Here is a 25,500-nt window from a genome sequence, read left to right as displayed (position 1 = left end):
TTTATTGTGATCTATACAGTCAAAGGCTTTGGCATAGCCAATAAAGCAGAAGTAGATGTTTTTCTGGAACTCTCTTGCTTTTTTGATGATCCAGAGGATGTTGGCAATTTTATCTTGGATTCCTCTGCCTTTTCTAAAATGAACTTGAACAGCTGAAAGTTCACGGTTCATGTATTGCTGAAGCCTGGCTTGGAGAATTTTGAGCATTACTTTACTAGCGTGTGAGATGAGTGCAATTGTGCGGTAGTTTGAGCATTCTTTGGCATTGCCTTTCTTTGGGATTGGAATGAAAACTGACCTTTTCCAGTCCTGTGGCCACTGCTGAGTTTTCCAAATTTGCTGGCATATTGAGTGCAGCACTTTCACAACATCTTTTAGGATTTGAAATAGCTCAACTGGAATTCCATCACCTCCACTAGCTTTGTTCGTAGTGATGCTTTCTAAGGCCCACTTGACTTCACATTCCAGGATGTCTGGCTCTAGGTGAATGATCACACCATCGTGATTATCTGGGTCATGAAGATCTTTTTTGTACAGTTCTTCTGTGTATTCTTGCCACCTCTTCTTAATATCTTCTGCTTCTGTTAGGTCCATACCATTTCTGTCCTTTATCGAGCCCATCTTTGCATGAAATGTTCCCTTGGTATCTCTAATATTCTTGAAGAGATCTCTAGTCTTTCCCATTCTGTTTTCTTCTATTTCTTTGCATTGATCACTGAGGAAGGCTTTCTTATCTCTCCTTGCTATTCTTTGGAACTCTGCATTCAGATGCTTATATCTTTCCTTTTCTCCTTTGCTTTTCGCTTTTCTTCTTTTCACAGCTATTTGTAAGGCCTCCTCAGACAACCATTTTGCTTTTTTGCATTTCTTTTCCATGGTGATGGTCTTGATCCCTGGCTCCTGTACAATGTCATGAACCTCCATCCATAGTTCATCAGGTACTCTGTCTATCAGATCTAGTCCCTTAAATCTATTTCTCACTTCCACTGTATAATCATAAGGGCTTTGATTTAGGTCACACCTGAATGGTCTAGCGGTTTTCCCTACTTTCTTCAATTCTGAATTTGGCAATAAGGAGTTCATGATCTGAGCCACAGTCAGCTCCCGGTCTTGTTTTTGCTGACTGTTTAGAGCTTCTCCATCTTTGGCTGCAAAGGATGTAATCAGTCTGATTTCAGTGTTGACCATCTGGTGATGTCCATGTGTATAGTCTTCTCCTGTGTTGTTTGAAGAGGGTGTTTGCTATGACCAGTGCATTCTCTTGGAAAAACTCTATTAGCCTTTGCCCTGCTTCATTCTGTATTCCAAGGCCAAATTTGCCTGTTACTCCAGGTGTTTCTTGACTTCCTACTTTTGCATTCCAGTCCCCTATAATGAAAAGGACATCTTTTGGGGGTGTTAGTTCTAAAAGGTCTTGTAGGTCTTCATAGAACTGTTCAACTTCAGCTTCTTCAGTGTTTCTGGTTGGGGCATAGGCTTGGATCACTGTGATATTGAATGGTTTGTCTTGGAAATGAACAGAGATCATTTTGTCATTTTTGAGACTGCATCCAAGTACTGCATTTCGGATTCTTTTGTTGACCATGATAGCTACTCCATTTCTTCTAAGGGATTATCAGTAGTAGATATAATGGTCATCTGAGTTAATTCACACATTAAATTTTACTGGGAAGAAACATTAAACTTTAGATATATATAAATATCTAAATGTACAAATAGAAAAATGTTTAAAGTGATGGATGGTAGGTTTTCAGGTGCTTTTATTTTCTTATATTTTATATTTATATTTTTCTATGTATTTTTAAATTTTTTAAAATTTATTTGGCTGTCCCAGGTCTTAATTGGTGGCACACAGGATCTTCATTGAGTCATGTGGTCTCAGTAGTTGTGGCCTGTGGGCTTAGTTGCTCCAAGACATGTGGGATCTTAGTTCCCTGACCAGGTATTGAACCTTTATCCCTTGCATTGCAAGGCAGATTCTTAACCACTGGACTACCAGGAAAGTCCCGTTTATGTGTATTTTCTAACTCTCCTAAAGTGAATTTGATGGACTGCAAGCAGATCAAACCAGTCAATCCTAATATTGAATCCTAATATTGAAATCAACCCTGAATATTCATTGGAAGGACTGATGCTGAGACTGAAGTTCCAATACTTTGGCCACCTGATGTGAAGAGCCCACTCATTAGAAAAGACCCTGATGTTGGGAAAGAATGAAGGCAGGAGGAGAAGGGGACGACAGAGGACGAGATAGTTGGATGATATCACTGACTCATTGGGCATGGATTTGAGCAATCCCTGGGGGCTGGTAAAGGACAGGGAAGCCTGATGTGCTGCAGTTCATGGGGTTGCAAACTGAGCAACTGAACAACAACACAGAAGTGAATTTATGAGAGTTATTTGGTAGGGCTCCATCTCAGCCTCCCCTTTCCCCCAGGACTGGAGGTGCAGCAGCTTCCCTCTCCCACCTATCACTACCCTGACCTGGAAATCCATTCTGCTGCTTCCTCTTGGCTTTTGCAGCTATCCATCTGCTGGCGTCACATTTATTACCAGACTGAAGTTGGCCCTTGGTGTTCCAGTGAGGAATAGGGTTTTGACAGACAAAACCTGGGAGAAGTGACTCCAGCAGAGAGGATGTCATGAGCTAAAGTGCAAACTTTACAGTGCGAACTTTGGGAAAGACAAGGGGTCCAGGCTGGTTAAGTTGCCTTTCCCCACCATAAGTCATTATCATCATCATTATCATCAACAGTGATAAAAAGCTAGTCCTTTTTTACACTTGGTGGTTTACAAAGTCCTTTCACAGAATGTCATCACAATTCTGAGTGGGCAGATCTATCGTCAAATTTTGTAGATGAAGAAATTTTTTATTTCTCTCTCTCTCTCTCTTTTTTTTTTTTTTTTTGGTCTGGATGTGAAGAACAACCGTAAAACAAGAACCTCTGTTACTGTGGCAGGGCAGGTCCTCCCCTCGCTGGCACACGGCTGCTTCTGCTTATCAGGGGAAATCTTATCTCTGCTCCCAGCTGCTGAAAAATACCCTCCCCAGAGAGGGAAAGGGTATAACTATGGGCAAATTAACTGTCATTTTGGGAGACTGGGCTGCATTCTACTTAGAAAAGTCACAAACCAACCCACCCCCTTCCCCTACTCCAGGGAGCAGAGAAGAGTTATGGAGAAAACGTTCTGCTTGGAGAGGAATCTATGGTATTGTGATTTAACAAGAAATAGTTGCTCTTTGGCCCCATTCTTGGCACAGAGCTCCTAAAACACTTGGAATTTCCAGTGTTGAGAGAGGAATGTTGCTACATTGATGAAGTGACTTTTGGGAAGCCCTTAGGTACCAAAGGGATGCGGGCTGGTTGCCAGAGGGACCAACCTTGTGATTAGAGGGCTGGAACCTTTGGTACCTGATCCATCTTCAAACTCTGGATCAGAGAGAGGGGCTGAAGATTGAATCAATGGCAATGAGTTAATCAATCATGCCTATGTAATGAAGCCTCCACAAACCCCAAAAGGATGAATTTGGAGAGCTTCCGGGTTGGCGAACACATTGATTTTCTGGGATAGTGGCACCTGGAGAGGGCATGGAGGCTCTGTGCCCTTTCCCCCGTACTTCACCATGTGCATCTCTTCCATCGGTCTGTTCCTGAGTTAAATCCTTTTCTAATAAACCAGAGATCTAGTAAGCACAATCTTTCTTTGTGTTCCGCATTTTCTAGTAAATTAATTGATACCAAGGCAAGGTTTGATGGAAACTTCAATCTATTGCCTGTTGGCTAGAAACCCAGGTGATAACCTGGAATTGAGACTACTATCTGAAGTTGGGGGAGGGGCAGACTTGTAGGACAGAGCCCTTCTCTACCTTGTGGGATCTGATGCTCTCTCCAGGTAGTGTTAGGGTTGAGTTGAATTGTAGGACACCCTGCTGGTGTTCCAGAATTGCTTGGTGCTGGGGGACACCTGCCCCTTCCTGACACACATTGGAATTGGGTCCAGAACCTTTAGGATCCCTACTGAGGTGGCCCCTGCTTCTCTCTGCCTTTGGATTCATATTGGAGGGAAACCTTTTCAGTGCCTGGGGCATGCTCTTCTCCTTTAGTGTTCCAAGGAGGATAAAAGCCCCTTTTCACTTGTTTTCCTCAGCCAAGTGGAGAGACTGATGTGTTCACAAAGAACTGCTCTGTCTAGGGCCACCTGCCTCGGCAAATGGAATCTCTGCTCACCATTGGCTCTTCACAGAGCGGGTTTGGCAGAACCTAAGCTGCCTGTCTGCACCTTCAAGGCGAGGGAAATTGGAAGGGTAGCTTCTTTCTGTTCTACCTTAGCATGAAGAGACTAAAAAGATTTTGAACAACCATCAGTGACAAGTGACCATACATGCTGTTCTTTAGTTGCTAAGTCACGTGTGACTCTTTGTGACCCCATGGACTGCCACCTACTAGGCTCCTCTGTCCACGGCAAGAAGACTGGAGTGGGTGGCCATTTCCTTCTCCAGGGGACCTTCCCAACCCAGGGATTGAACCGGCATCTGCTTCACTGGGAGGTGGATTCTTTACCACCGAGGCACCAGGGGAGCCTGTCCATACACAGACAGCTGTAATTCGCCTTCTAGTATCAGTGTGGAGCCCTTCTCTCTTTGCTTTCTGTGTCTAGTTAATGTTGATGATTTAATTTCTGTACTTTCCTAGCCTCTCTCATCTCAGTAAGGCAGCTTTCCCAGCTGAATGTTCTGCTGTCTCTCGCTCATAGGGAGTTAACTATAATCTAGTGGTCAAAGGTACAGGCTCTGAGGTTAGGCTACCAGGAACTTAATTCTGCCTCTGCAAGTTACTAGCTGTTTGATATTTAACAAGTTACTCAGTTTCTCTGCACTTCAATTAATTATACTACCGACTGGACTGGGTGACTGAGAGGATGAAAAGAAATAACACGGGAAAGAATACAGCCCATTTCCAGGTACATGTTGTGTGCTTAATAATGGACACTAATACAATCAGTATTATTGTGTTTCCAATCTGAGGATCATTGCTAATTCACTATTTGTAGAGCAGAGAAAAATGACTTCACTGCTGCTCAGTGAAATAGCTAGCTTTTCCTTCTGGTAAATTCCCAGCCCCACCCTTTCCTCCCAGGGCCCCTTTAATGACTCACCCTTCAGGTATTCTCACTCCTCTCTCCCAGACAAGTGTCCAGAGGGAGCAGTTGAGGAAGTCAGTTGTGTCCCTGCCTGTGGTCTAGAGGAGGACTTGAACCCCGGGTCACAAGCTTCTCAACTGTCCAGTTGCCTAAGGTTGAGGAGGTCATGTGGTTGACCCAAAGATGGGCTTTGGGCCCCAAGCAGCTGCTTTTGGTGTCCCCCGCCACACATTCTCAGGCCCCCTTTGATTTGAGCTGCACCCACGGTGGCTCTGCCCCCCGCTCCCCCTGCCCCAACCTGCCTCCATCCTGCCAGCGCCCCATCCAAAAGGCCTGTCTCAGTCTGTCTCCCTCAGTTGACAGAACTGTGGTGAGAGGGGAGGAGAGTTAATGCCTTGGGGGCAACCCTTGTGGTGGAGGACATGGGTCAGTGCCCCGGTCTCCTGTCTTTCAAAGGGTCAGTTCTATTTTTTCTTTTCTCTTTATGGATCCATTGACTGTAGCCCACCAGGCTCCTCTGTCCATGGAGATTCCCAGGCAAGAATGCTGGAGTGGGTGGCCATTTCCTTCTCCAGGGGATCTTCCCGACCCAGGGATTGAACCCGGGTCTCGTGTGTCTCCTGCACTGCAGGCAGAATCTTTTACCGCGGAGCCACTGGGAAAGGCCCTTATGGTCTAAAAAATTAATAAATAAATTTTTTTTTTTTTTTTTTTTTTTTGCCGTGCTGGGTCTTTGCTGCTGCTCCAGCTTCTCTCTAGTTGCGGTCTGTGGGTTTCTTGATGTGGGGCTTCTCTTGTTGCGGAGCATGGGCTCCGGGTGCACAGGCTCAGCAGTCGCAGCTCGAGGGCGCGGTAGGTGAGGCTTCAGGCTCTCAAGCATGGGCCCAGTAGTTGTGGCTCAGGGCTTAGTTGCTCTGTGGCATGTGGGATCTTCCTGGATCAGGGATCGACCTGTGTCTCCTGCTTTGGCAGGCGGACCCTCCACCACTGAGTCACCAGGATAGCCTCAAAGGGTCACTTCTGAGCTCTGTCCTATTACTCTTTAGAGGGCCTCTGACAGGACTGAGCTCCACAACAGTAGCCAGCTCAACAGATGCCTTTTGGGGACCCCATCTCCTCCCCTGACTCACATTTTCTGCTCCATCCCTTCTGACCCTTGGGACCACCCTCCGGACGTCTCATGTTCTGGCCTCAGACGGTGTTTTCAGGGGAACACAATCCAAGCCCTCTGCCACGTTTCCTCCTCATTGTTTATCCTCTGGATGTCTTTGTGTCTAGGATCCCTCCCTGTCTGGAAGGAAAGAGGGCAAAAGTGGGAACAGAAATGAATCTAACTCCTGCAGAGATGGGAAATCATGTATTTATGTACCTACAGCTTTGTCATCTGTTATCTCACTCAAATTTTAGCAACAAGCCTATGAGGCAGATTATTATTAGCCCCATTTTATGGATGAAGAAAATGAGATGCTGTGAGAGTTTAAGTAACCAGTCTAAGGTCATACAAAAACTTTAAAAAACCAGGCCTATGCTCTTTCATCCATGGGGTCGAAAAGAATCAGACACTGAGCAACTGAACTGAACTGATGCTCTTTTAGCTGCTTTCTTTTATGGGTGATGTCCTCTGAAAGAGTACTCTGAAAGCAGGACTTTGAATCAATCAAGTAAAAGTTTATATTTTTCTTTTTTTTTTTTACTTCATCCTGTGGCATGTGGGATCTTAGTTTCCTGACCAAGGATTGAACTCCTGCACTGGAAGCTCAGAGTCTTAACCACTGGACCATCAGGGAAGTTCCTATCAACTTTTTAAGTTAAATATTTTAACAGCATTCTTTAAGTAGAGTTGACATTCAGTACATTGCCCATATTTAAGGTGCACAATGTAATGAGTTTTGACATACTTATGTGGCAGTGAAACCATCAGCACAGTGAAGACAGTGAACGTATATATCACATCTGAGACTTCCCTGTACCCCCTTTTAATCTTTCCCTCTGCCTTTCTATGCTATTTTCCCTTTCTTGGCAACCACTAATCTGCTTTCTGTCACTTTAGATTGGGTCGCCTTTTTAATTTTATTTTAATATAAATGGAATCACATAGTATGTGTTCTTTTTTTATCTGATCTCTTTCACTTAATGTGACTATTTTGAGATTCACCTATGTTGCTGTGTGTATAAACAGGTTAGGGCTTCCCACGTGGCACTAGTGGTAAAGAACTCACCTGCCAATGCAGGAGACATAAGAGACGCCGGTTTGATCCCTACATTGGGAAGATCCCCTAGAGGCGGGCATGGAAACCCACTCCAGTTTTCTTGCTTGGAGAATCCCATGGATTGAGGAGCATGGTAGGCTACAGTCCAAAGGGTCACACAGGACTGGGCATGACTGAAGTGACAGCAGGCATGCATAGTTTATTCCTGCTTATTGCTGAGTAGTATTCTGTTGTACCATAATTTCTTCATCAGTTTATCTGTTCACAGACAATAATTTTCGGCTCTTACAAATGCACATGTCATGTACAAGTCTTCCTATAGGCCTATGTTTCCAATTCTCTCAGGTGAATATCTAGGAGTGGAATGTTCAGTCACATGATAGGGATATTTAACTTTTGAAGAAACTTCTAAACATCTTGTCAGTGTGGTTGTACCATTTTACACTCCTACCACTGATGAGTGAGCCTGCGCTCACAGGGGATTGTCCACCGCAGAGAGTCCCAAACAGACCTACACCAAGACATATTATAATAAAAGTTGCAAAAATTAAAAGTAAAGAGAAGATCCTAAAGGGAGCAAGAAAAAGAAAAAGGTTTAATAACAAGATAATCCTCATAAGACTATCAGCTGATTTCTCTACAGAAACACTGCAGGGCAGAAGGGAGTGTCAAAAAATATTCAAAAGTCTTAAAAGGGAAAAATATACATCCTAGAATACTCTACCCAGTAAGATTATCATTTATAATAGGAGAAATAAGTAATTTCTCAGATGAGCAAAAACTAAACGAATACAGCAATACTAAACTTATCCTAAAAGAAATATCGAAAGGTCTTTTCTATATAGAAAAGAAGCAAGAAGATATAGGAAGAAATAAATCATAATTGGAAAGTAAATCACTTAAATTAGCCAGTATAGAGATCAAAGGGAAAAAAATACCTATTTGTGAAAGTGATGATAAAAAAAGGAACAGCAAAAAGTTAAACGGGAAAATGTGAAAAAAAAAAAAAAGACATCAAAACCATAAAATGTGGGGAAAGAGAGTAAGAACATGCAGATTCTTCTTTTCTTTTTCAGAATGTGTTTGAGCCTCAAACAAGCAAAAACTAAAGAATACAGCAATACTAAAGGCTGCATCAGCCTAAAGCAAACAGATATAGGAAGGGGTTAACATACTTGAAAAACAGGGCAGCCACAAATAAAAAACATACAATAGATTCAGAAATGCTGAAAAGAAGAGAAAACAAGCATGAAATAAAAGGAAATTCAGTTCAGTTCAGTTCAGTCGCTCAGTTGTGTCCAACTCTTTGTGACCCCATGAATCGCAGCACGCCAGGCCTCCCTGTCCATCACCAAATCCCGGAGTTCACTCAGACTCACGTCCATCAAGTTGGGGATGCCATCCAGCCATCTCATCCTCTGTCATCCCCTTCTCCTCCTGCCCCCAATCCCTCCCAGCATCAGAGGCTTTTCCAATGAGTCAACTCTTCTCATGAGGTGGCCAAAGTACTGGAGTTTCAGCTTTAGGATCATTCCTTCCAAAGAAATCCCAGGGCTGATCTCCTTCAGAATGGACTGGTTGGATCTCCTTGCAGTCCAAGGGACTCTCAAGAGTTTTCTCTAACACCACAGTTCAAAAGCATCAATTCTTCGGCGCTCAGCCTTCTTCACAGTCCAACTCTCACATCCATACATGACCACAGGAAAAACCATAGCCTTGACTAGACGGACCTTAGTTGGCTAAGTAATGTCTCTGCTTTTGAATATGCTATCTAGGTTGGTCATAACTTTTCTTCCAAGGAGTAAGCGTCTTTTAATTTCATGGCTGCAGTCACCATCTGCAGTGATTTTGGAGCCCAAAAAATAAAGTCTGACACTGTTTCCACTGTTTCCACTCTTTCCCCATCTATTTCCCGTATGCCATCTGGCACAGCCAAAAAACAAAACAAAACAAAACAAAAACTCCCTACAAACAAAAGTCCAGGACCAGATGAATTCACAGGTGAATTCTACCAAACATACAAAGAAGACCTTATACTGACTCTTCTCAAACTCTCCCCAAAGAAGCCACTCTCACACTGATACCAAAATCAAAGATACTATCAAAACAGAAAATTGCAGACCTATATCTTTGACAAATATAGATGCAAAAATTCTTAACAAAATATTACCAGACTCCAACAATACATAAAAAAGATCATATACTACGACCAAGTGAGATTCAACCCAAGTTCATAAGTGAAGAAAGCGAAAGTGAAAGTCACTCAGTCGTGTCCAACTCTGTGACCCCCATGGAATATAGTCCATGGAATTCTCCAGGCCAGAATACTGGAGTGGGTAGCCGTTCCCTTCTCCAGGGGATCTTCCCAACCCAGGGATCAAACCCAGGTCTCCCACACTGCAGGCAGATTCTTTACCAGCTGAGCCACCTGGGAAGCCCCAAGTTCATTAGGATTCTCCTTTTCTCTTAGTTCTGCTATCTCTCCTGTCAAAATGTTCCTCTTTTGCTGAAGTTATAGGGAACCAGGCTCTGTTGCTTCCAACCAACCATCTCTTATGGATAGAATTGCTTTGTTACGTTGCCTGAATTATTGGTTATTATTAAATTTTTTATTAGTTTATAACTTTCACCTTTATATTTTATCTTCCAATTACATAATATGTAGCTGGAAGGAACCACTAAGTATCAGGGTGGTTTGTTACACAGCATTTGCTCAGGCTTGAGGTCCAGGATCTAGGTGATGAGATCTGGGCCCTTGTGCCTGAGCTTGGTGCTGTAACGGGATGAGACTTTAAGGTCTTATGGGGAGAGGATGAATGCGAGAGGAATGTGGATTGTTATGACCAGATGGAGACAGATTTAATTTTCTAAAGAAGACCATATGTATGTGTTTACTGCATTCTACATGCTCTTCTTCCAATATAACTGATACTTCTTCTACCCAGCGGCGGGGGGTTTATGTTCTCATCCCTTGATTCTGGCCAGGGGCTTGTGACTTTCAGGACTAGGACGTGGGCTTCCCTAGTGTCTCAGTGGTAAAGAATCTGCTTGCCAGTGCAGGAGACATGGGTTCAATCCTAATCCCTGATCTGGGAAGATCCCACATGCCACAAAGCAACTAAGCCCACGTGCCTCAACTGTGAATCCTGTGCTCTAGAGTCTGGGAGCCTGAACTGCTGAGCCCACATGTCGAAGCTACTGAAGCTAGAGCACCTAGGAACCCTTGCTCTGCGATAAGAGAAGCCACTGCAATGAGAAACCCGTGCACTACAACTAGAGAAAAGCCTGCACAGCAATGAAGACTAAGCGCAGCCAACGATAAATTAATAAATGAAAAAATTATATATATAAAAAAAAACCAGGTTAGGAAAAGTACGTAACGTCTACCTGAAGCATGCTCTCAAAGCGGCTGTTTTGTAAGGAAGCCCAAGCCACACCGAACAGTCATATGTATGTGGTACAACAAGTTGTTCTGGCTAGTTTCATCCAACAGCCAATGTCAGTAGCTAGACATGTGACAGTAACAGCTCCTAGCCTTCAAGTCCCTCACCAGATGTTGTGGAGCAGATAAGGAGCCTTCCTCACTCCTGAATTTCTTAACCATGAGAGATAACAAATGATCATTATGGTTTGAAGGCACCCAGTTTTGAAAGTGATTTGTTATGCAATAATAGAAACTATTACAGTAAAAATGTGAAGTGTTTGTATTTAAAACATTTCAGTGAAGGAGGCACCTGAAAGCTGTTAGCTTCAAGGAGAAACAAAAACATATTGCAATTTTTGGAACTTACTGTGAAATGGGATTGTTAATGAATTGTGCCAATCTTTTCCTTAGATTTTTTTTCTGTCTATTGCTTTCTGTGAAAAACATTTTTAAATCAAAATATTTAGTCATTAAAAGGAATGAATACTGGTATATACTACCAGTGGGTGAACTTTGAAAACATTAGGCTAAGTGGAGGCAAATTTATAGGGACAGAAAGTGAATTAGTGGTTTCCAGGGAGAAAGGGAAGGGGGAAATCGGGAGTGACTGCTAGTAGGTAGGGCATTTCTTTGGGGGTTATGAAAATAGCCTGGATTTAGATATGGTGATAGCTGCACAGCCTTGTACATATACTAAAACCTACTGAGTTGTACATTCCAAAAGAGTGGATTTTATGGTATACGGATTATATCTCAAAAAATTAAGACTATGAAAGTTTTCTTTGATCAGCCATAAGTCAGACAGAACAACAAATCTGGCTGTACTGTCTACATGTGAAGATCAATTTTGACAAAATCATTGACAAATTTGCAAAAATTAAGACCTGGAACAGAAATTGTAATGTTATAATTCATTCTTATGACAGACCAATGTGTAAGTACATGTTTTTTCTTTATATTTAAAATAAAAATTATATGCATAAAATCATAATTATTAATCTGTTGCTTTTTTCTTATACTGCCATATATATATAAATGTAGATAATCTGTAACTATATGCCATGTATATCTATATCTATATGACATATATATAGATATATTTACTTGCCTTTTTAAACATGTGAGCATATGAAGTCAATAAAAGAAAATTATTATTCTCTATTTTGGCTATTATTGTTTCATACATGATTAATACTGAAAATCATATAGATAAGGTTTAAAAATTATATGCTTCAGTTATCAAATGTGTAAAGTATGTCATTGATGTTAATACTGTTATTGAGAGTCAAGGTCTATACTGGAATGGCAATGAAGGGAATGCAAAGGAAGGAGATAGATAAGTAAGTATAGATAGATAGATACTCTGTGAATAAAATAGATAGTTCTGTACAGTTAGGGGGCAAGGAAGAAGGAGATGTCAAGTATGAAATGTATCTCCCACCTGATAATAACCAACAATTCTTGGAGGCTTGGTCTATAAATATAGGCACCCAATGCCCAGAAATGCCTCTAAACATTGAAGTTCCTCAATACATATTTTTTGTTTAAATGAAACATCTTAGAGAGGACACATCTTACTTAGCTCAGTTATTCTCCATCCATCTTTTTACTCCAGCTATTACTATGGCAACCAACTGCTTGCCCCTGTCACCTGAGAGTACCAGCTTGCAGGTATAGCTCCTATTTTTATGCCTCTTGCTCAAGGGCTTCTTCGCTGCAGAACTGTGGAATACCTACCATTTTCTGACACTTGTGTAAAGCTGGAAGAGTGAGGGAATTAACAGTCAAAGGGGAACTTTTGACCATTGGGGGTGAGGGTGAGTAGATGAATATCCTGTCTCTGGAATCACATTCTGTATGGCTACACAGAAAGTGCTCAGTGGGACAATGTTCCAAGTTGTTCGAGGTGGCCACCAGCTCCACATCACCTGTTTGGATGGCTTTTCCTCTTTCCCATTTCACTCTTCCCATTTCCTCATTTTTGTCCCCTGTGGTTGCTCTCCACAATACCTGCATCTCACTCTTTTTTAAGGGTTTGATTTTTGGGGGTGGGGGGAAGGCCACTCTAAGATTCCTACATAAAATGTGGTATAGTAGAATTAGCACTGGACAAGGACCCAGAAAACCTGGGTTCCAGACCTAGCTTTCTCACTAATCTCAAATGAAGAGGAGTGTTTTTATTACTATTTTCAGATGTACATGTACTGACAGGAAAAGATCTCCAAGTCATTTGTTAACTGAGGGGGGAAAAAAAAGCAAGTCAAGAAAAATGCTTGCAACATGGTCTGACATACACAAGAAGGGCAGGCATGCGTATGTGCATGCTCAGTCGCTAAGCTGTGCCTGACTCTTTGGAACCCCAGAGTCTGTAGCCCTCCAGGCAACTCTGTCCATGGGATTTTCCAGTCAAGAATACTGGAACGAGTTGTCATTTCCTCCTCCTTCTTCCCAACCTCTGGATACAACCGGGGTCTCCTGTGCCTCCTGCATTGACAGGCGAATTCTTTATCACTGAGCCATCTGAGAAGCCCGGGCATGTGTACCATATACAGGTTAATAAACTTAGACAAAATGGTGGGGTATCACAGCTTACTATATATTTTTGTATGGCTTGAATTCTTTACAAGGAGACTGTATTTTGTGTAATTTAGAAACAGCAGCAACAACGAAAGTCCGCTTCCAAGGCCGTTGAGTCACGCTTGTGAAAGTGGAGAGCAGAAGTCAACGCTCCATGAACACAAGGTGAGAAAGAGGAGCTGTGCTCAGACGTGCGCGCTAGGGGATCGCGGATCGGGGACCAAGGCCAGGGGTCGAGAAACTGGACCCGCGGGAGGGCAGGCGGCTGGGTCTTTGTGGTCGCCAGGGGGCAGATGTGCGGAGTAACCCAAACCTACAACTACCCACTCATCCCCGGACTTCGGGGGACTTCGCAGAAGTTATAAATTCCATCCCTTAGCTGCAGTTCAGACAGATCCGAGGGTTTTCAGAGTCGAGGGGAGCCCCCCCCTCCTCTGCCCCACGAGGAAAGCTTGGCGCTCTGAGCAGCCTGCAGGCTCGTTCATACCACTTTTACGCGCAACAACTCTTTTCTCCGCCCGCACCACACCTCCCGGCCCCCACCCGCAGAGGGGAAATTGAGTCACTGGAAGGCGAGGCCAGAGTCTCCAGGGGAATGTGCGCCAACGCCAGTCCTCAGGGCCTTCCAGATGCTGGGAGGAGGGGGAGGGACCTCAGGAAAATACACAGAGCGGGTGAGGGCGGGGGGAGCGGCTGGCTGGGCAGGAGCTGAGCCAGACACATGGAGAAACGCTGCCCAGGATCAAAGGAAATATGACATTTGAAAAGAATGCGCACGTCTGCTAGCGCTGCGGCGCGGATCAGGGGGCGGGGGGCCGCGGGGTGCGTAGGCGGCGTGTCGGGGATGGAGAGCTACAGCAGCGGCAGGGTCTCCACGCCCGCCCGCCTTGCCTCGGCTTCCCACGGCCCTCGGGCAGCCTCTTGGGTGCGGGTTGGCAGTCCGTCTCAGGATGCTCCTCACTCTTTCTCTCCTTGGGACTCTCCTTTCTTTATTTCCATGATGAAGCTGGAAGGGAAATGTAACCTGAGGCGACAAACCAAAGCGGGGAAAAAAGAAAGGGAAAAAAAAAAAATCAAACCAGGCCACCTCCCCGCTCGGCCTCGGAACATTCTTCTCTCCCCGCCGGCCTGGCTTCTCCCCGCCCCTCCGGCGTCGCGGTCCTGGGCTCGCCGCCGGGGCAGCTCCGCACGTCACTGGGGTCCCCCGGGGCTGGGGGGTCCCCAGGGCGGGCCAGAGGGAGGGCGGGAGGGGAGGGGGGCGGGCAGTCGCCTCGGCCGCGGCGGAGCTCGGGCCGGCCGGGCCAGCCCTCCCCTGCGCCCCGGCCCCGCCGAGCCTGTTTCTCATTAGAGTAGCGGGCGCGGTCCCCGCCCGGCTCCCGAGTGTTTGTAAACGTCTGAGCGGAGGGCCGTCGCTTAACCCCTTCGGTGCGGGGCCCGGGCGCAGCTGCGGGCTGGGCCCTGAGCTGGAGGTCTTTAGACTAAAGGTAGCTGCGGCCTGCTGATAGGTTGGTAGCCTAAGGTCTGCGTAGGGGGAATGGTACTGACACCCATGCCCACACCCTAACCGACTGGCGTCTGAATAACTAATTTCGACTTAAATCCCTCTCGCACAACAGGACCCCACTATGCCTGTCCTTTCTAGGAACTCCAGTCCGAGTCTTTCTTCCTTCTCCCGCCCAGGTGACAGGTGTCCAACCCAGGGGCCCACCCGGTCTCGGGACTGCTGGACGCCGGTAAACCTGGCCAGGATTATCAGGAGAGCTGGAGCGGGATGCCAGCGGATCCGAGTTTCATTCCCGACTAAGGTTCTAGGGAGGAAAGAGCCGGCTTCCCTTGGAGGCTAGTTAATGGCCCCTCTGGGTGGCTGGACTAGGGCAGCAGTAAAGTCCGGCCTGGATTGTCGCCCATCAGGAGTCATGGACCTTTGAACAGTGCCTCAAGACCAATAACTCTTCTTCACTTTTGGGGGACGGGGAGAGATGGACCGGTGGAGGGGCTGGTTCGGCCAGGCAAAGGCTTCCTTGCAGAAGGCTTAGGCGGGGCGGCCTCAGGCTAGAGTCTTAAAAGGAATGGCCTTCTCCACTTCAGAGAAGCCTGGAGCCATTCTGCACCCCAGAGCCTCGTTGGCTTTAGACGAGGGAAAGGGGAGAAAAGGTGGTGCTTCTTTGCTAGTTGCTGGCTGCACAATTCTCCAGAAAGGGTCTTCCGTGGGCCCTCTACACTGTGGGCCCAGGATGTGGCCCCTTTAAGGCATTCGGACCCAGAGCCCTAGAACTCAGACTAAGTTGGGGATTGCGGTGGGACTGCGCCCTGCGGGAAATGATTGTCACCACTGAGGGCCAATAGGCATCATTATGGTCCTACCAACCCTGGAGAGACCGTTTTCCAATTCAGTTTTGTTCTTTTTTTTTTGAGGGGGAGGGACTGGAGAGAGGACCGAGGGAGGGAGAGGGGGAGGGTTGCGGGAGGGAGGGGGCACAAGGGGCGCGTGGCTTTCCCATCTCATCCCTGGAGGAGGGGCTGGAGCATCCCCGGCAGCCAATCAGAGACAGGCTGGGGGAGCACTTTGAAGAAGTTCGGGGAAAAAAGTTTGGAAAAGTTTCTATAATAACGAGGGGGCGTCCGGAGGGAGGCGTCAGCGGCGGAGGAGGGGGCGTCTCAGAGAAGGGAGGGAGGGAGTCGCCGGTTAAGACACTGCAGCCTCCTGAGATCCCCCCTCCCGCCCAGACCGGGACCTGGGGGCTCCGGCCGGACCCATGGGGGCAGCGAGCTGCGAGGATGAGGAGCTGGAGTTTAAGCTGGTGTTCGGGGAGGAAAAGGAGGCCCCCCCGCTGGGCGCGGGTGGGGCGGGGGAAGGTCAGTGCGGGGCTGGGAAAGGGGTCTGGGGCTCCGTGAGGGAAGGGAGCGGGTGTCCTGAGTCTGGGGGCTTCAGGAGAGAGAGCCTGGGGTGAGAGATGAGGGGGTCAGAGGTTGCGGGAAGTCGCGGGGCTCGGGGGGATCTGCGGACGTGAGGCTGGGGGCCCAGCACCACTTTCTCCTTTTTAGGTCGTGACTGGGGTGGGGGTGGGGGTGCCGTTGGCTGCGCGCCGCCTCTCGGCAGGGCCGACTGTCACTGGGATGCGGGGCGGGTGGGAACACGGTCCTGAGAGCCCAGGGCGCCGCCAGGGAAAGGGGACATTGCGCTCTGGAGCTTGCCCCTCGGGGACGGAGCCCTGGGCCGGCGGACGGGACGCCAGGGGCTGGGGGCGCTCTCAGGCCCCGCCAGGGCGCCCCTCCCCCTCCCCCGTCTGGCCGCAATGAGAGGCAGATGGCTGCGATTGAGCCGGGGGCGGCGGCCGCCGCTCGCACGGAATCCGCGCAGCCCGCGCCCCCGCCCCCCCGCGCCTCGCCGGGGCGGCGCGCAGCACCCCCTTCGCTGCACCCCCGCCCCCGGATTGGGGGGAGTGAGGGAGGAGCCACCTTCCCTCGTCATCACAGCCCTGGCGCCCCCCTTCCCCTGGCCACCGTTGCGATGGCAACTGGGGCTCCTGCCAGCGCCGTTTGGGGGTTTGGGAACCGCTACTAATTGGGTTCATGTGTGAGTCGCCCCCAGCCCAGCCCAACGCTTCCCTAAACACGCCTCCAAACCCAGCTCCAGCCCCTCTCGACCCGCCTTGAGACCCGCCCCCTGTTTGGTACCCCAGATCCCAGCGCCAGAGCCCTGAGGTTCTCTGAGTAGGAAAAGGTCCAACACTTCTGGATCTATCTTCTCCACCTTCCCAAGTCCAACTCTGCTTTTGTCTTTGTGGCTCTGAAGGGCATTTCAGAGACCTCTCTTTGCTGAGGCGGGGGTAGCATACCGGCTGGGGGTGGCTGCCCACTTCAGGAACCTAGACATCTCACCTGCCTCTTTCTCTCCCCGCCTTCTGCGTCATCCCTGTCTCTGTCTCCTTCCCTTTCCACAGAACTGGACTCAGAGGACGCCCCACCATGCTGCCGTCTGGCCCTGGGGGAGCCCCCTCCCTATGGCGCTGCTCCCATTGGCATTCCCCGGCCTCCACCCCCTCGGCCTGGCATGCACTCCCCACCACCCCGCCCGGCCCCCTCACCTGGCACTTGGGAGAGCCAGCCAGCCCGGTCAGTGAGGCTGGGGGGGCCGGGAGGGAGCTCCGGGGGGGCTGGGGGAGGCCGTGTTCTTGAGTGCCCCAGCATCCGCATCACCTCTATCTCTCCCACTCCTGACCCACCAGCTGCGCTGGAGGACAACCCAGATCCCTGGGGGGAAGGCTCCCCCAGGGACTACCCCCCACCGGAAGGCTTTGGAGGCTACCGAGAGGCAGGGGGCCAGGGTGGGGGCCCATTCTTCAGTCCGAGCCCAGGCAGCAGCAGCCTGTCCTCCTGGAGCTTCTTCTCGGATGCCTCGGACGAGGCAGCCTTGTATGCGGCCTGTGATGAGGTGGAGTCTGAGCTAAATGAGGCAGCCTCCCGCTTTGGCCTGGGCTCCCCACTGCCCTCACCCCGGGCCTCCCCGAGGCCGTGGACCCCCGATGACCCCTGGAGCCTGTATGGTCCGAGTCCTGGAGGCCGGGGGCCAGAGGATAGCTGGCTACTCCTCAGTGCTCCTGGGCCCACCCCAGCCTCCCCACGACCTGCCTCTCCATGTGGCAAGAGGCGCTATTCCAGCTCAGGAACCCCATCTTCGGCCTCCCCAGCTCTGTCCCGCCGAGGCAGCCTAGGGGAGGAGGGGCCTGAACCACCTCCACCACCCCCCTTGCCTCTGGTCCGGGACCCTGGCTCCCCTGGCCCCTTTGACTATGTGGGAGCCCCATCGGCCGAAAGCATCCCGCAGAAGACCCGGAGGACTTCCAGCGAGCAGGCCGTGGCCCTGCCTCGGTCTGAGGAGCCTGCCCCGTGCAATGGGAAGCTGCCCTCGGGAGCAGAGGAGGCCGGGGCTCCTCCTGGGGGTCCTCGGAAGGAGGCGGCTGGCATGGACTACCTGGCGGTGCCTTCTCCACTGGCGTGGTCCAAGGCCCGGATCGGGGGACACAGCCCCATCTTCAGGTGAGGGTTGTGCCTGAAATCACTACTGTCTCCAGCCATCCCACACAGGGAGCAGGAGGGTCAAGGGATGAATTTGGAAAAGGTCCTAGGACACAGAAAAGAGAATCTACTACCAGCTTGACTGCTGCCATTCACTCAGTTTTAGGAAGCATTTTTTAACATGCATCTCCTTTGGACAGATGATTTGCCGAAGGTCAGTCACTCCTTGTATATTAATTAGAAAAAGTCCCTGGAACCCTAGAAGGACCACCTAGGTAAAGGAGGAATTCCTCTAGGCATCCTCCACCACTAGCTCTGTGCTGGATCCTGGGCTGGAATTCTGCCCTGCAATGGGCAGCAGGAAGTCCCCTTTCTCTAACTCAATTTCTCAGGCCTGACTTGTGGCTTAAAAGTATATCTGCAAAATTTGGATGAAGTAGCATGTGTTTGCAAGTCAAAGAATTCATGTTAAAACAAGCAGTTCTTACTGCCCTTCTACACCTCTCACCCTCAAAGAACCGTGTCTATTTCTATAATCCTAAGTCTTGGATGTCAGATTGAGCTGGTTTCATCCAGAAAAATTCCCTGGGGGAAAGAAACCTTAGCACCCATTCCTCTGGGTTCTTGTAGGGCAGGGTTTCTCAGCCTCAGCTCTCCTGATATTTTGAGCAGAATAATTCTTTGTTGTGTCAGTTGTGCTGGACATTGTAGGATGTTTAGCAGCATCCTGGCCTCTATCCACTCTCCTAGTTGTAACAACTTTTTAGTTGTTTCCAGACATTGCCGAGTGTCACCTGGGGGCACTTACCAGTTGAGATCCCCTGGCCCAGAGTGTCTGGGTGCTCACTACAAGGAATTTGCATCTGTATCCCCAGCTCTCTGGAACCCACCCGTCCAGCTCCAACTAGTGGAAAGTGCGCTGGCCTGGGAAGGGATGCGATCAGTCCCTGCTCTGTTAGTTGCTGGGTTGCTTAGCCCACTATGTTCTACTTGAAATGCGAGATCTTAGCTCCTGATCACTAGACCAGGGATGGAACCTGTACCTCCTGCAGTGAAAGCTTAGAGTCCTAACCACTGGACCACCAGGGAATTCCCTGAATTTGTGCTTCTTTATTTGACTCTTCCCATCCAGGCCTGGGAGGGTTAGACCGGGCTTGGGGTTCCTCTGTATCCAGGGGAACACTTGCCCCACCCCCACCAGACCCAGTGTTCAGAGCTGGGAAGAAGGGAGTCTCAGTCCTGGTGTCCCCCACCCCCCTATCTCGAGGGCCTCTGAGAGGCCTGTCCCCTATTGCCCCTGATTCTAGACTGTGGACCATTTTACTTCTGCTCTGATTTCCTTTCTCTCAAACCCACCAGCCCCTTCCCTCCCTCACACCGCTGGGAGTTGGGACCCAGGGTTGCCCTGACTCAGGTCTGAGGCTGCAGGTGATCACTGCTTCTCTGTGTCTCTCTCCAGGACCTCTGCCCTCCCCCCGCTCGACTGGCCTTTGCCCAGCCAGTATGAGCAGCTGGAGCTGAGGATCGAGGTACAGCCCAGAGCCCACCACAGGGCCCACTATGAGACAGAGGGCAGCCGGGGAGCTGTCAAAGCAGCCCCTGGTGGTCACCCTGTAGTCAAGGTAAGTGGTAGAAGCCAGGCCTGATAGCCTGTCTCTTCTCCAGTCCCAGATCCCTGCAGATGGGCCCCAGCTGTGCAGACCCATGGCACTGCCCTTTCCCACACTCTCTTCTCAGCAATGACCCTGCAGGCGGCCTGGGGGAGGGACTAGTGCTGGGGGAGGAAGGGTGCACTTCAGGGACCCGGATGTACTTTCTACTCTTCTGTCCCTCCACCCCCACTCCATTCATCCCATGGGACACCAGCCTCCTGTCTACTCTGGAAGATGGTGGGCTGCCAGATGTGGGGGAGGGGTTAGGCTGAGGCCAAAGTTCACTGGGAGTTAGGTTGTCTCCGTTGAGTTGGGCCAGTCTCTCGTGGAAGATTTTCCCCTTCACCCAGCCCAGTTTGGGCCTCATTCCAAGAATAACACTGTGAACTCCAGGCCACGTTTTCTCCCCAGCTGGTGGAGAGTTGGTGCCCAATCCCCCCTGGGAATCCCTTCCAGGATATCCGTTATCTTTCACTCCTCTGGAGGGGGCGGGGGTGGGGACTGAAAACTTGGGGGTGGGTGAAGGATGAGACAGGGCAGATTTCAGCTGGGTGGCCTCGTCTCCCTCTGCCAGCTCCTGGGCTACAGCGAGAAGCCCCTGACCCTGCAGATGTTCATCGGCACCGCAGACGAGAGGAACCTGCGGCCCCATGCTTTCTATCAGGTGCACCGCATCACCGGCAAGATGGTAGCCACGGCCAGCTACGAAGCCGTAGTCAGTGGCACCAAGGTGCTGGAGATGACCCTGCTCCCTGAGAACAACATGGCGGCCAAGTAGGTTCTCACTCCACCTCCTTCTAGTCTTTGGGCTTCAGGACTAGCCTTTTCCATGGAGCCTAAGCTAGGCCAACTCTTCCTCTCCCCAGAGGAGTTAGACATCATCCCTAGAAGGTGCCAGGCCCTCTCACTATCTAGAAGAGGACTTTGGGGGTGGGGAGCACTCTGGGTTAAAACAGCCACCCCCATAATCTCCCAGAGAAGGTCATTTAGGGCTTTGGATGGAGGATGGGGACTCCTTTCTTGGGAGGCATCCCCTTCTGGCCTCAGATGGGACGATTTGCCTTCTGTTCTTTGGCTTCAGCATTGACTGTGCCGGAATCCTGAAGCTGCGGAACTCAGATATCGAACTGCGGAAGGGCGAGACGGACATCGGGCGCAAGAACACACGCGTGCGGCTGGTGTTCCGAGTACACGTGCCCCAAGGCAGCGGGAAGGTGGTCTCGGTGCAGACAGCATCGGTGCCCATCGAGTGCTGTGAGCAAAGAGGCCCTGTGCCACCTTTCTGCCTCTGGCTAACTTCTTGTCTGTCTGTCTGCCCATCTCCTCCGCAGAGTGTGCCTTGCCTGGCTGGTCCCCTAAGGGACCCAGCCTTTATTTCTATTGTGGATGGGCTGGGGGAAGTGTTCTATTTTCCCCCTGCTGCAGATTCGATCCCTGGGCTGGACCAGAGCAACCCTAGCCTCCATCTGCCCCTGGGCAGCCCCTTGTTGCCCTCTCTCTCCGCCCAGGAGGGGTTCCTTACATGTCTGTGTGACCCCAGGAAGACTGTTGTTTTTCTTGTGTGTCTGCCGCTGAGGAGGGCTCCTCCAGGCCCTGTGGCAGTTATCCTAGGCAGGGTGGGGGCGCAGGAGCCTGTCTTCTCCATAGCAGCCCAGCCAAGCCTTTCCTGCACTGCTCTGCAGCCCAGCGATCAGCTCAGGAGCTGCCCCAGGTGGAGGCCTACAGCCCCAGTGCCTGCTCTGTCAGGGGAGGGGAGGAGCTCGTGCTGACTGGCTCCAACTTCCTGCCAGACTCCAAGGTGGTGTTCATCGAGAGGGGCCCTGGTGAGTACCCATTCCGGGAGGAAGAGCTTGGAACGGGGAGGGTGAACAGTCTCTCAACTAGCAAGTGGAGCCTCAATTTCCTTATTTGTAAAATGGAATGGAAAGACTGCCCTTCCTCTTACACTGTCTGCTTCCCATGCGTATGACAGCCATCTGAAGTGCTCAAGATGGCGAATAAACGTAAGAAATACACATTCTTTTTATTAAAGATGAGTCAGCTGTGAGCTAATTTACCCCCATGTGGACAGGGAAGATGAGAAAGGAAGAGGGGACTATACCCTCACTGCCAGACCCTGAGCTCCTCCTGAGCTTCGGGACTGGCAGCACAGCTATGGCGACAGGAGCCTGGGAGGCACCCCAGCAGAAAGTTGCAGGGGTGCAGAAGGGAAGACTGAGGGGCCCAGGTACACCCCCAACCTGAGGCTGCAGCTTGCCCCTAACCCTGCCTGCCCAGAGCCCCAGCGCCTGCCTTCAAGTTTAGCACCCTAGGACCATATCAGAGCAGAGTCAGAGGTTCTGGGTCCTGAGACTTGGAGTCTTATTGACTCCCTTCAAGCTGAGACCATTTCCTACCCGTGAACTTCCTTCCAGCTCTATCATGGGAGGGGATGTTTGGAGTTGGGTGGGAGGGCTCATGAGTTTTTTCTGGTTCCTGGACTGGGCCTGCCATTTCTTTTGGCTCAACTGATAGCTTGAGATCTTGGAGACAGTTTTAAACCTGGCCTGTTCCATTCAGTTGAGTAAACAGGGAGTGGGCTCTTCTGTGAGCCAGGCTTTGTTGGGACCTTCCGAGTCTGGCCTTAGCTCAGCAAGAGGGGAAATGGCAGAGGCCTGGGCAGTGGGCAGGGACTGTGGGGCTGGGCTGGAGCTCCCTGTTCTTTCTGCACAGATGGAAAGTTGCAATGGGAGGAGGAGGCCACGGTGAACCGGCTGCAGAGCAATGAGGTACCCGTGTTCCTAGGGGCTCCACCCTGGGGGTGGGAAAAGTCAGGAAATTCTCAGCTGACTCCCTTGCTTTGGGAGTGGACTCCAGAAGCTACCTGTTCTTTGCTAGAGGAGACATCCTGGCCATTCTGGAAGCAGGGACACCTCTGGGGGATGAATTTTGCTCCTTTGCAAATGGAAGAAGCCAGGAGGTGGCGTTTGGGCTGAGCCTAGATCCAGAGGGCTCCCTGCCTCATCCTCTCCTCCGCCCCAGGTGACTCTGACCCTGACGGTCCCCGAGTACAGCAACAAGCGCGTGTCCCGGCCGGTTCAGGCCTACTTCTACGTCTCCAATGGGCGGAGGAAGCGCAGTCCTACCCAGAGTTTCAAGTTCCTGCCTGGTGCGTTCTGGCACAGCCTGTGGTGGCAGGGTGGGGATGTGGGGGCTAAGGCAGGGGCGGAGGGATGCAGTGCCCCATGGAGAGGGGCTAAGAGGTGGGTGAGGGCTGGGCTGGAGAGGTGAGGTTGGCTGGTGTGTGGTGGGGAGACTGCCAGCCCTCTCACCAGCATGTCCTTCTGTTTCCCCTCCACCCAGTGATCTTCAAGGAGGAGCCTCTGCCGGATGCATCTCTCCGGGGCTTCCCCTCAGCATCGGGCCCCCCCTTTGGCTCTGACATGGACTTCTCACCACCCAGGCCCCCCTACCCCTCCTATCCCCATGAAGACCCTGCTTATGAAACTCCTTACCTGTCAGAAGGCTTCAGCTATGGCACGCCCCCTCTGTACCCCCAGACGGGGCCCCCACCATCCTACAGACCCGGCCTGCGGATGTTCCCTGAGACCGGGGGTGCCACAGGTTATGCCCGCCCACCTCCAGTCTCTCTCCTTCCCCGGCCCTTCCCTAGTGACCCCTATGGAGGACGGGGCTCCCCCTTTCCCCTGGGGCTGCAGTTCCCTCCTCCCTCCCCCTTCCGGCCCCCACTGCCTTCATCCCCACCACTTGAAGGTCCCTTCCCTTCCCAGGGCAGTGTTCACCCCCCACCTGCTGAGGGATACAGTGAGGTAGGGCCAAGCTACGGCCCTGGGGAGGGGGCTCCGGAGCAGGAGAAATCCAGGGGTGGCTACGGCAGCGGCTTCCGAGACAGTGTCCCTATCCAGGGTATCACGCTGGAGGAAGGTGGGTGTGGGACCCAGGGCTGCGAGTGTGAGTGTGTGCAAGAGATTGCTCTGCATGTTTACTGAGGGCTGGAGTTTGGCTTTCCAGAGACTGGGCCCCAGTGGCCCCTCGGGGCCAGTTGGAGGGTCTCAGAAGGCAAGTGCCTGGTGCGTGTGGCCAGCTGACTCCGGTTAACTTAATTCTGAAGGGGGCAGGGAGTACCCACCCCACCCTTCTCCTGCCTAGGCCCTTGACCCCAGATCACAAAGACACAGGGCTAGAAGTACTTGCAAGACCATTCAATCTAGCTCCCTCAATCTGCAGATTCAGACACTGAGTTTCAGAGAAGGGCAGTGGTTTGTTGGTGTTCCAGTCAAGTTTTCCCTTGTCTCACCTCCCCCCAAACATGGTGACTGTGGTCTTAAGTGGCGATGAGGACACTTATTTCACCTCTTCTCCTTCCCATCGGCTACACCCACTTCCGGCCCTGCTGACAGTGTGGGCTGAGCCAGCAGGAAGGGGCTGGCATGAGGGCCGGAGAGCCCACGTGGACAGAGTTGAGCAAGATTTGATTGAGAGCAGGTGTTAGGACACAGTGGGGAAACTGAGGCCCAGTGGAAGAGAAGCCAGCCGGTGCAGGAGGAATCTAGAGGCATCCTAGAGGGAGGCCTGCCTGGAATGGATTGGGGGTCTCTGGAAAAGGAGGCGACCTGCCCTGCTCCCAGTCTCTCAACTGCCCCTCCTTTACAGTGAGTGAGATCATTGGCCGAGACCTGAGTGGCTTCCCTGCACCTCCTGGAGAAGAGCCTCCCGCCTGAACCATCGCCTGGCACCCCGCCCCCAGCTCTACCCACTTTCCCTTGTCCTGGGGTGGTGGTTCCAGAGGCTTGGGGGCCAATCTGGTTCCGTTTTCCCCAGCTCTCGCCTCCTCTCCCTTGCCCTCCCTCCCCTCCTCTAGCTGAGGTGTGGCCCCCCCGTCTGGTGCTGCCTTGAAGGGGTGGGAGCAGGAGAGTGTGGAGGACTGGGGTGGGGGTGGACTCTGGGTGGGGCCTGCACACGAGGACTGGAGGGTTGCCGGGAGCGAAGGCCCTGTCTAGACTGTGTACAGGCCTCCGCATGGGGAGGCCCGGACAGGCTGATGGCTAATAAACTGCTCGCTGACTAGTGCTTCCGGCTCCAGAACTCTTTGGAGAGAGAGATACGGGGCAGCTTACTCTAGCCCTGGCTGGAGGAAGCTTAGAACCTGGTAAGGGGTGGGCTGTGGCTGGGAAGACCGCATCCCAGAGTCATGGTACAGGGGGCTGGGGAGGGTTTGAAGGGTCCCAGAGGCTCCTTAGGGGGTTTCCTTGGTGGTGCAGTGGTAAAGAATCTGCCTGTCAATACAAGAGACACTGATCTATCCCTGGGTTAAGAAGATCCCCTGGAGAAGGAAATGGCAGCCCACTTCCATCTTCTTGCCTGGGAAATGCCATGAACAGAGGAGCCTGGCGGGCTCTAGTCCATAGGGTCACAAAACATCAGACACAACTTAGGGATTAAACAATACCAACAACAGAGGCTCCCCCTAAGCAAC

At 50.7% G+C, this 25,500-nt stretch overlaps 1 protein-coding gene across 1 annotated transcript; it reads left to right on the top strand.

Moving 5' to 3' along the window:
• The first annotated feature begins 16,088 nt into the window (after nucleotides 1-16,088).
• NFATC4 (nuclear factor of activated T cells 4) lies at nucleotides 16,089-24,865 on the top strand. The gene is made up of 10 exons (XM_052646645.1): nucleotides 16,089-16,209; nucleotides 17,298-18,393; nucleotides 19,832-19,994; nucleotides 20,599-20,798; nucleotides 21,106-21,278; nucleotides 21,707-21,847; nucleotides 22,737-22,792; nucleotides 23,046-23,172; nucleotides 23,367-23,948; nucleotides 24,678-24,865. Exons 1-10 carry the CDS (start codon nucleotides 16,110-16,112, stop codon nucleotides 24,743-24,745), a joined length of 2,706 nt encoding a protein of 901 aa, XP_052502605.1. The 5' UTR covers nucleotides 16,089-16,109; the 3' UTR covers nucleotides 24,746-24,865.
• Nucleotides 24,866-25,500: the final 635 nt, after the last annotated feature.

The sequence above is a fragment of the Budorcas taxicolor genome, chromosome 10 (genome assembly GCF_023091745.1).
Source record: "Budorcas taxicolor isolate Tak-1 chromosome 10, Takin1.1, whole genome shotgun sequence".
In the NCBI taxonomy this organism is placed as follows: Eukaryota; Metazoa; Chordata; class Mammalia; order Artiodactyla; family Bovidae; genus Budorcas; species Budorcas taxicolor.
The sequence above is the reverse complement of the archived record's forward strand: the minus strand, read 5'-3'. Positions and strand labels throughout refer to the sequence as shown.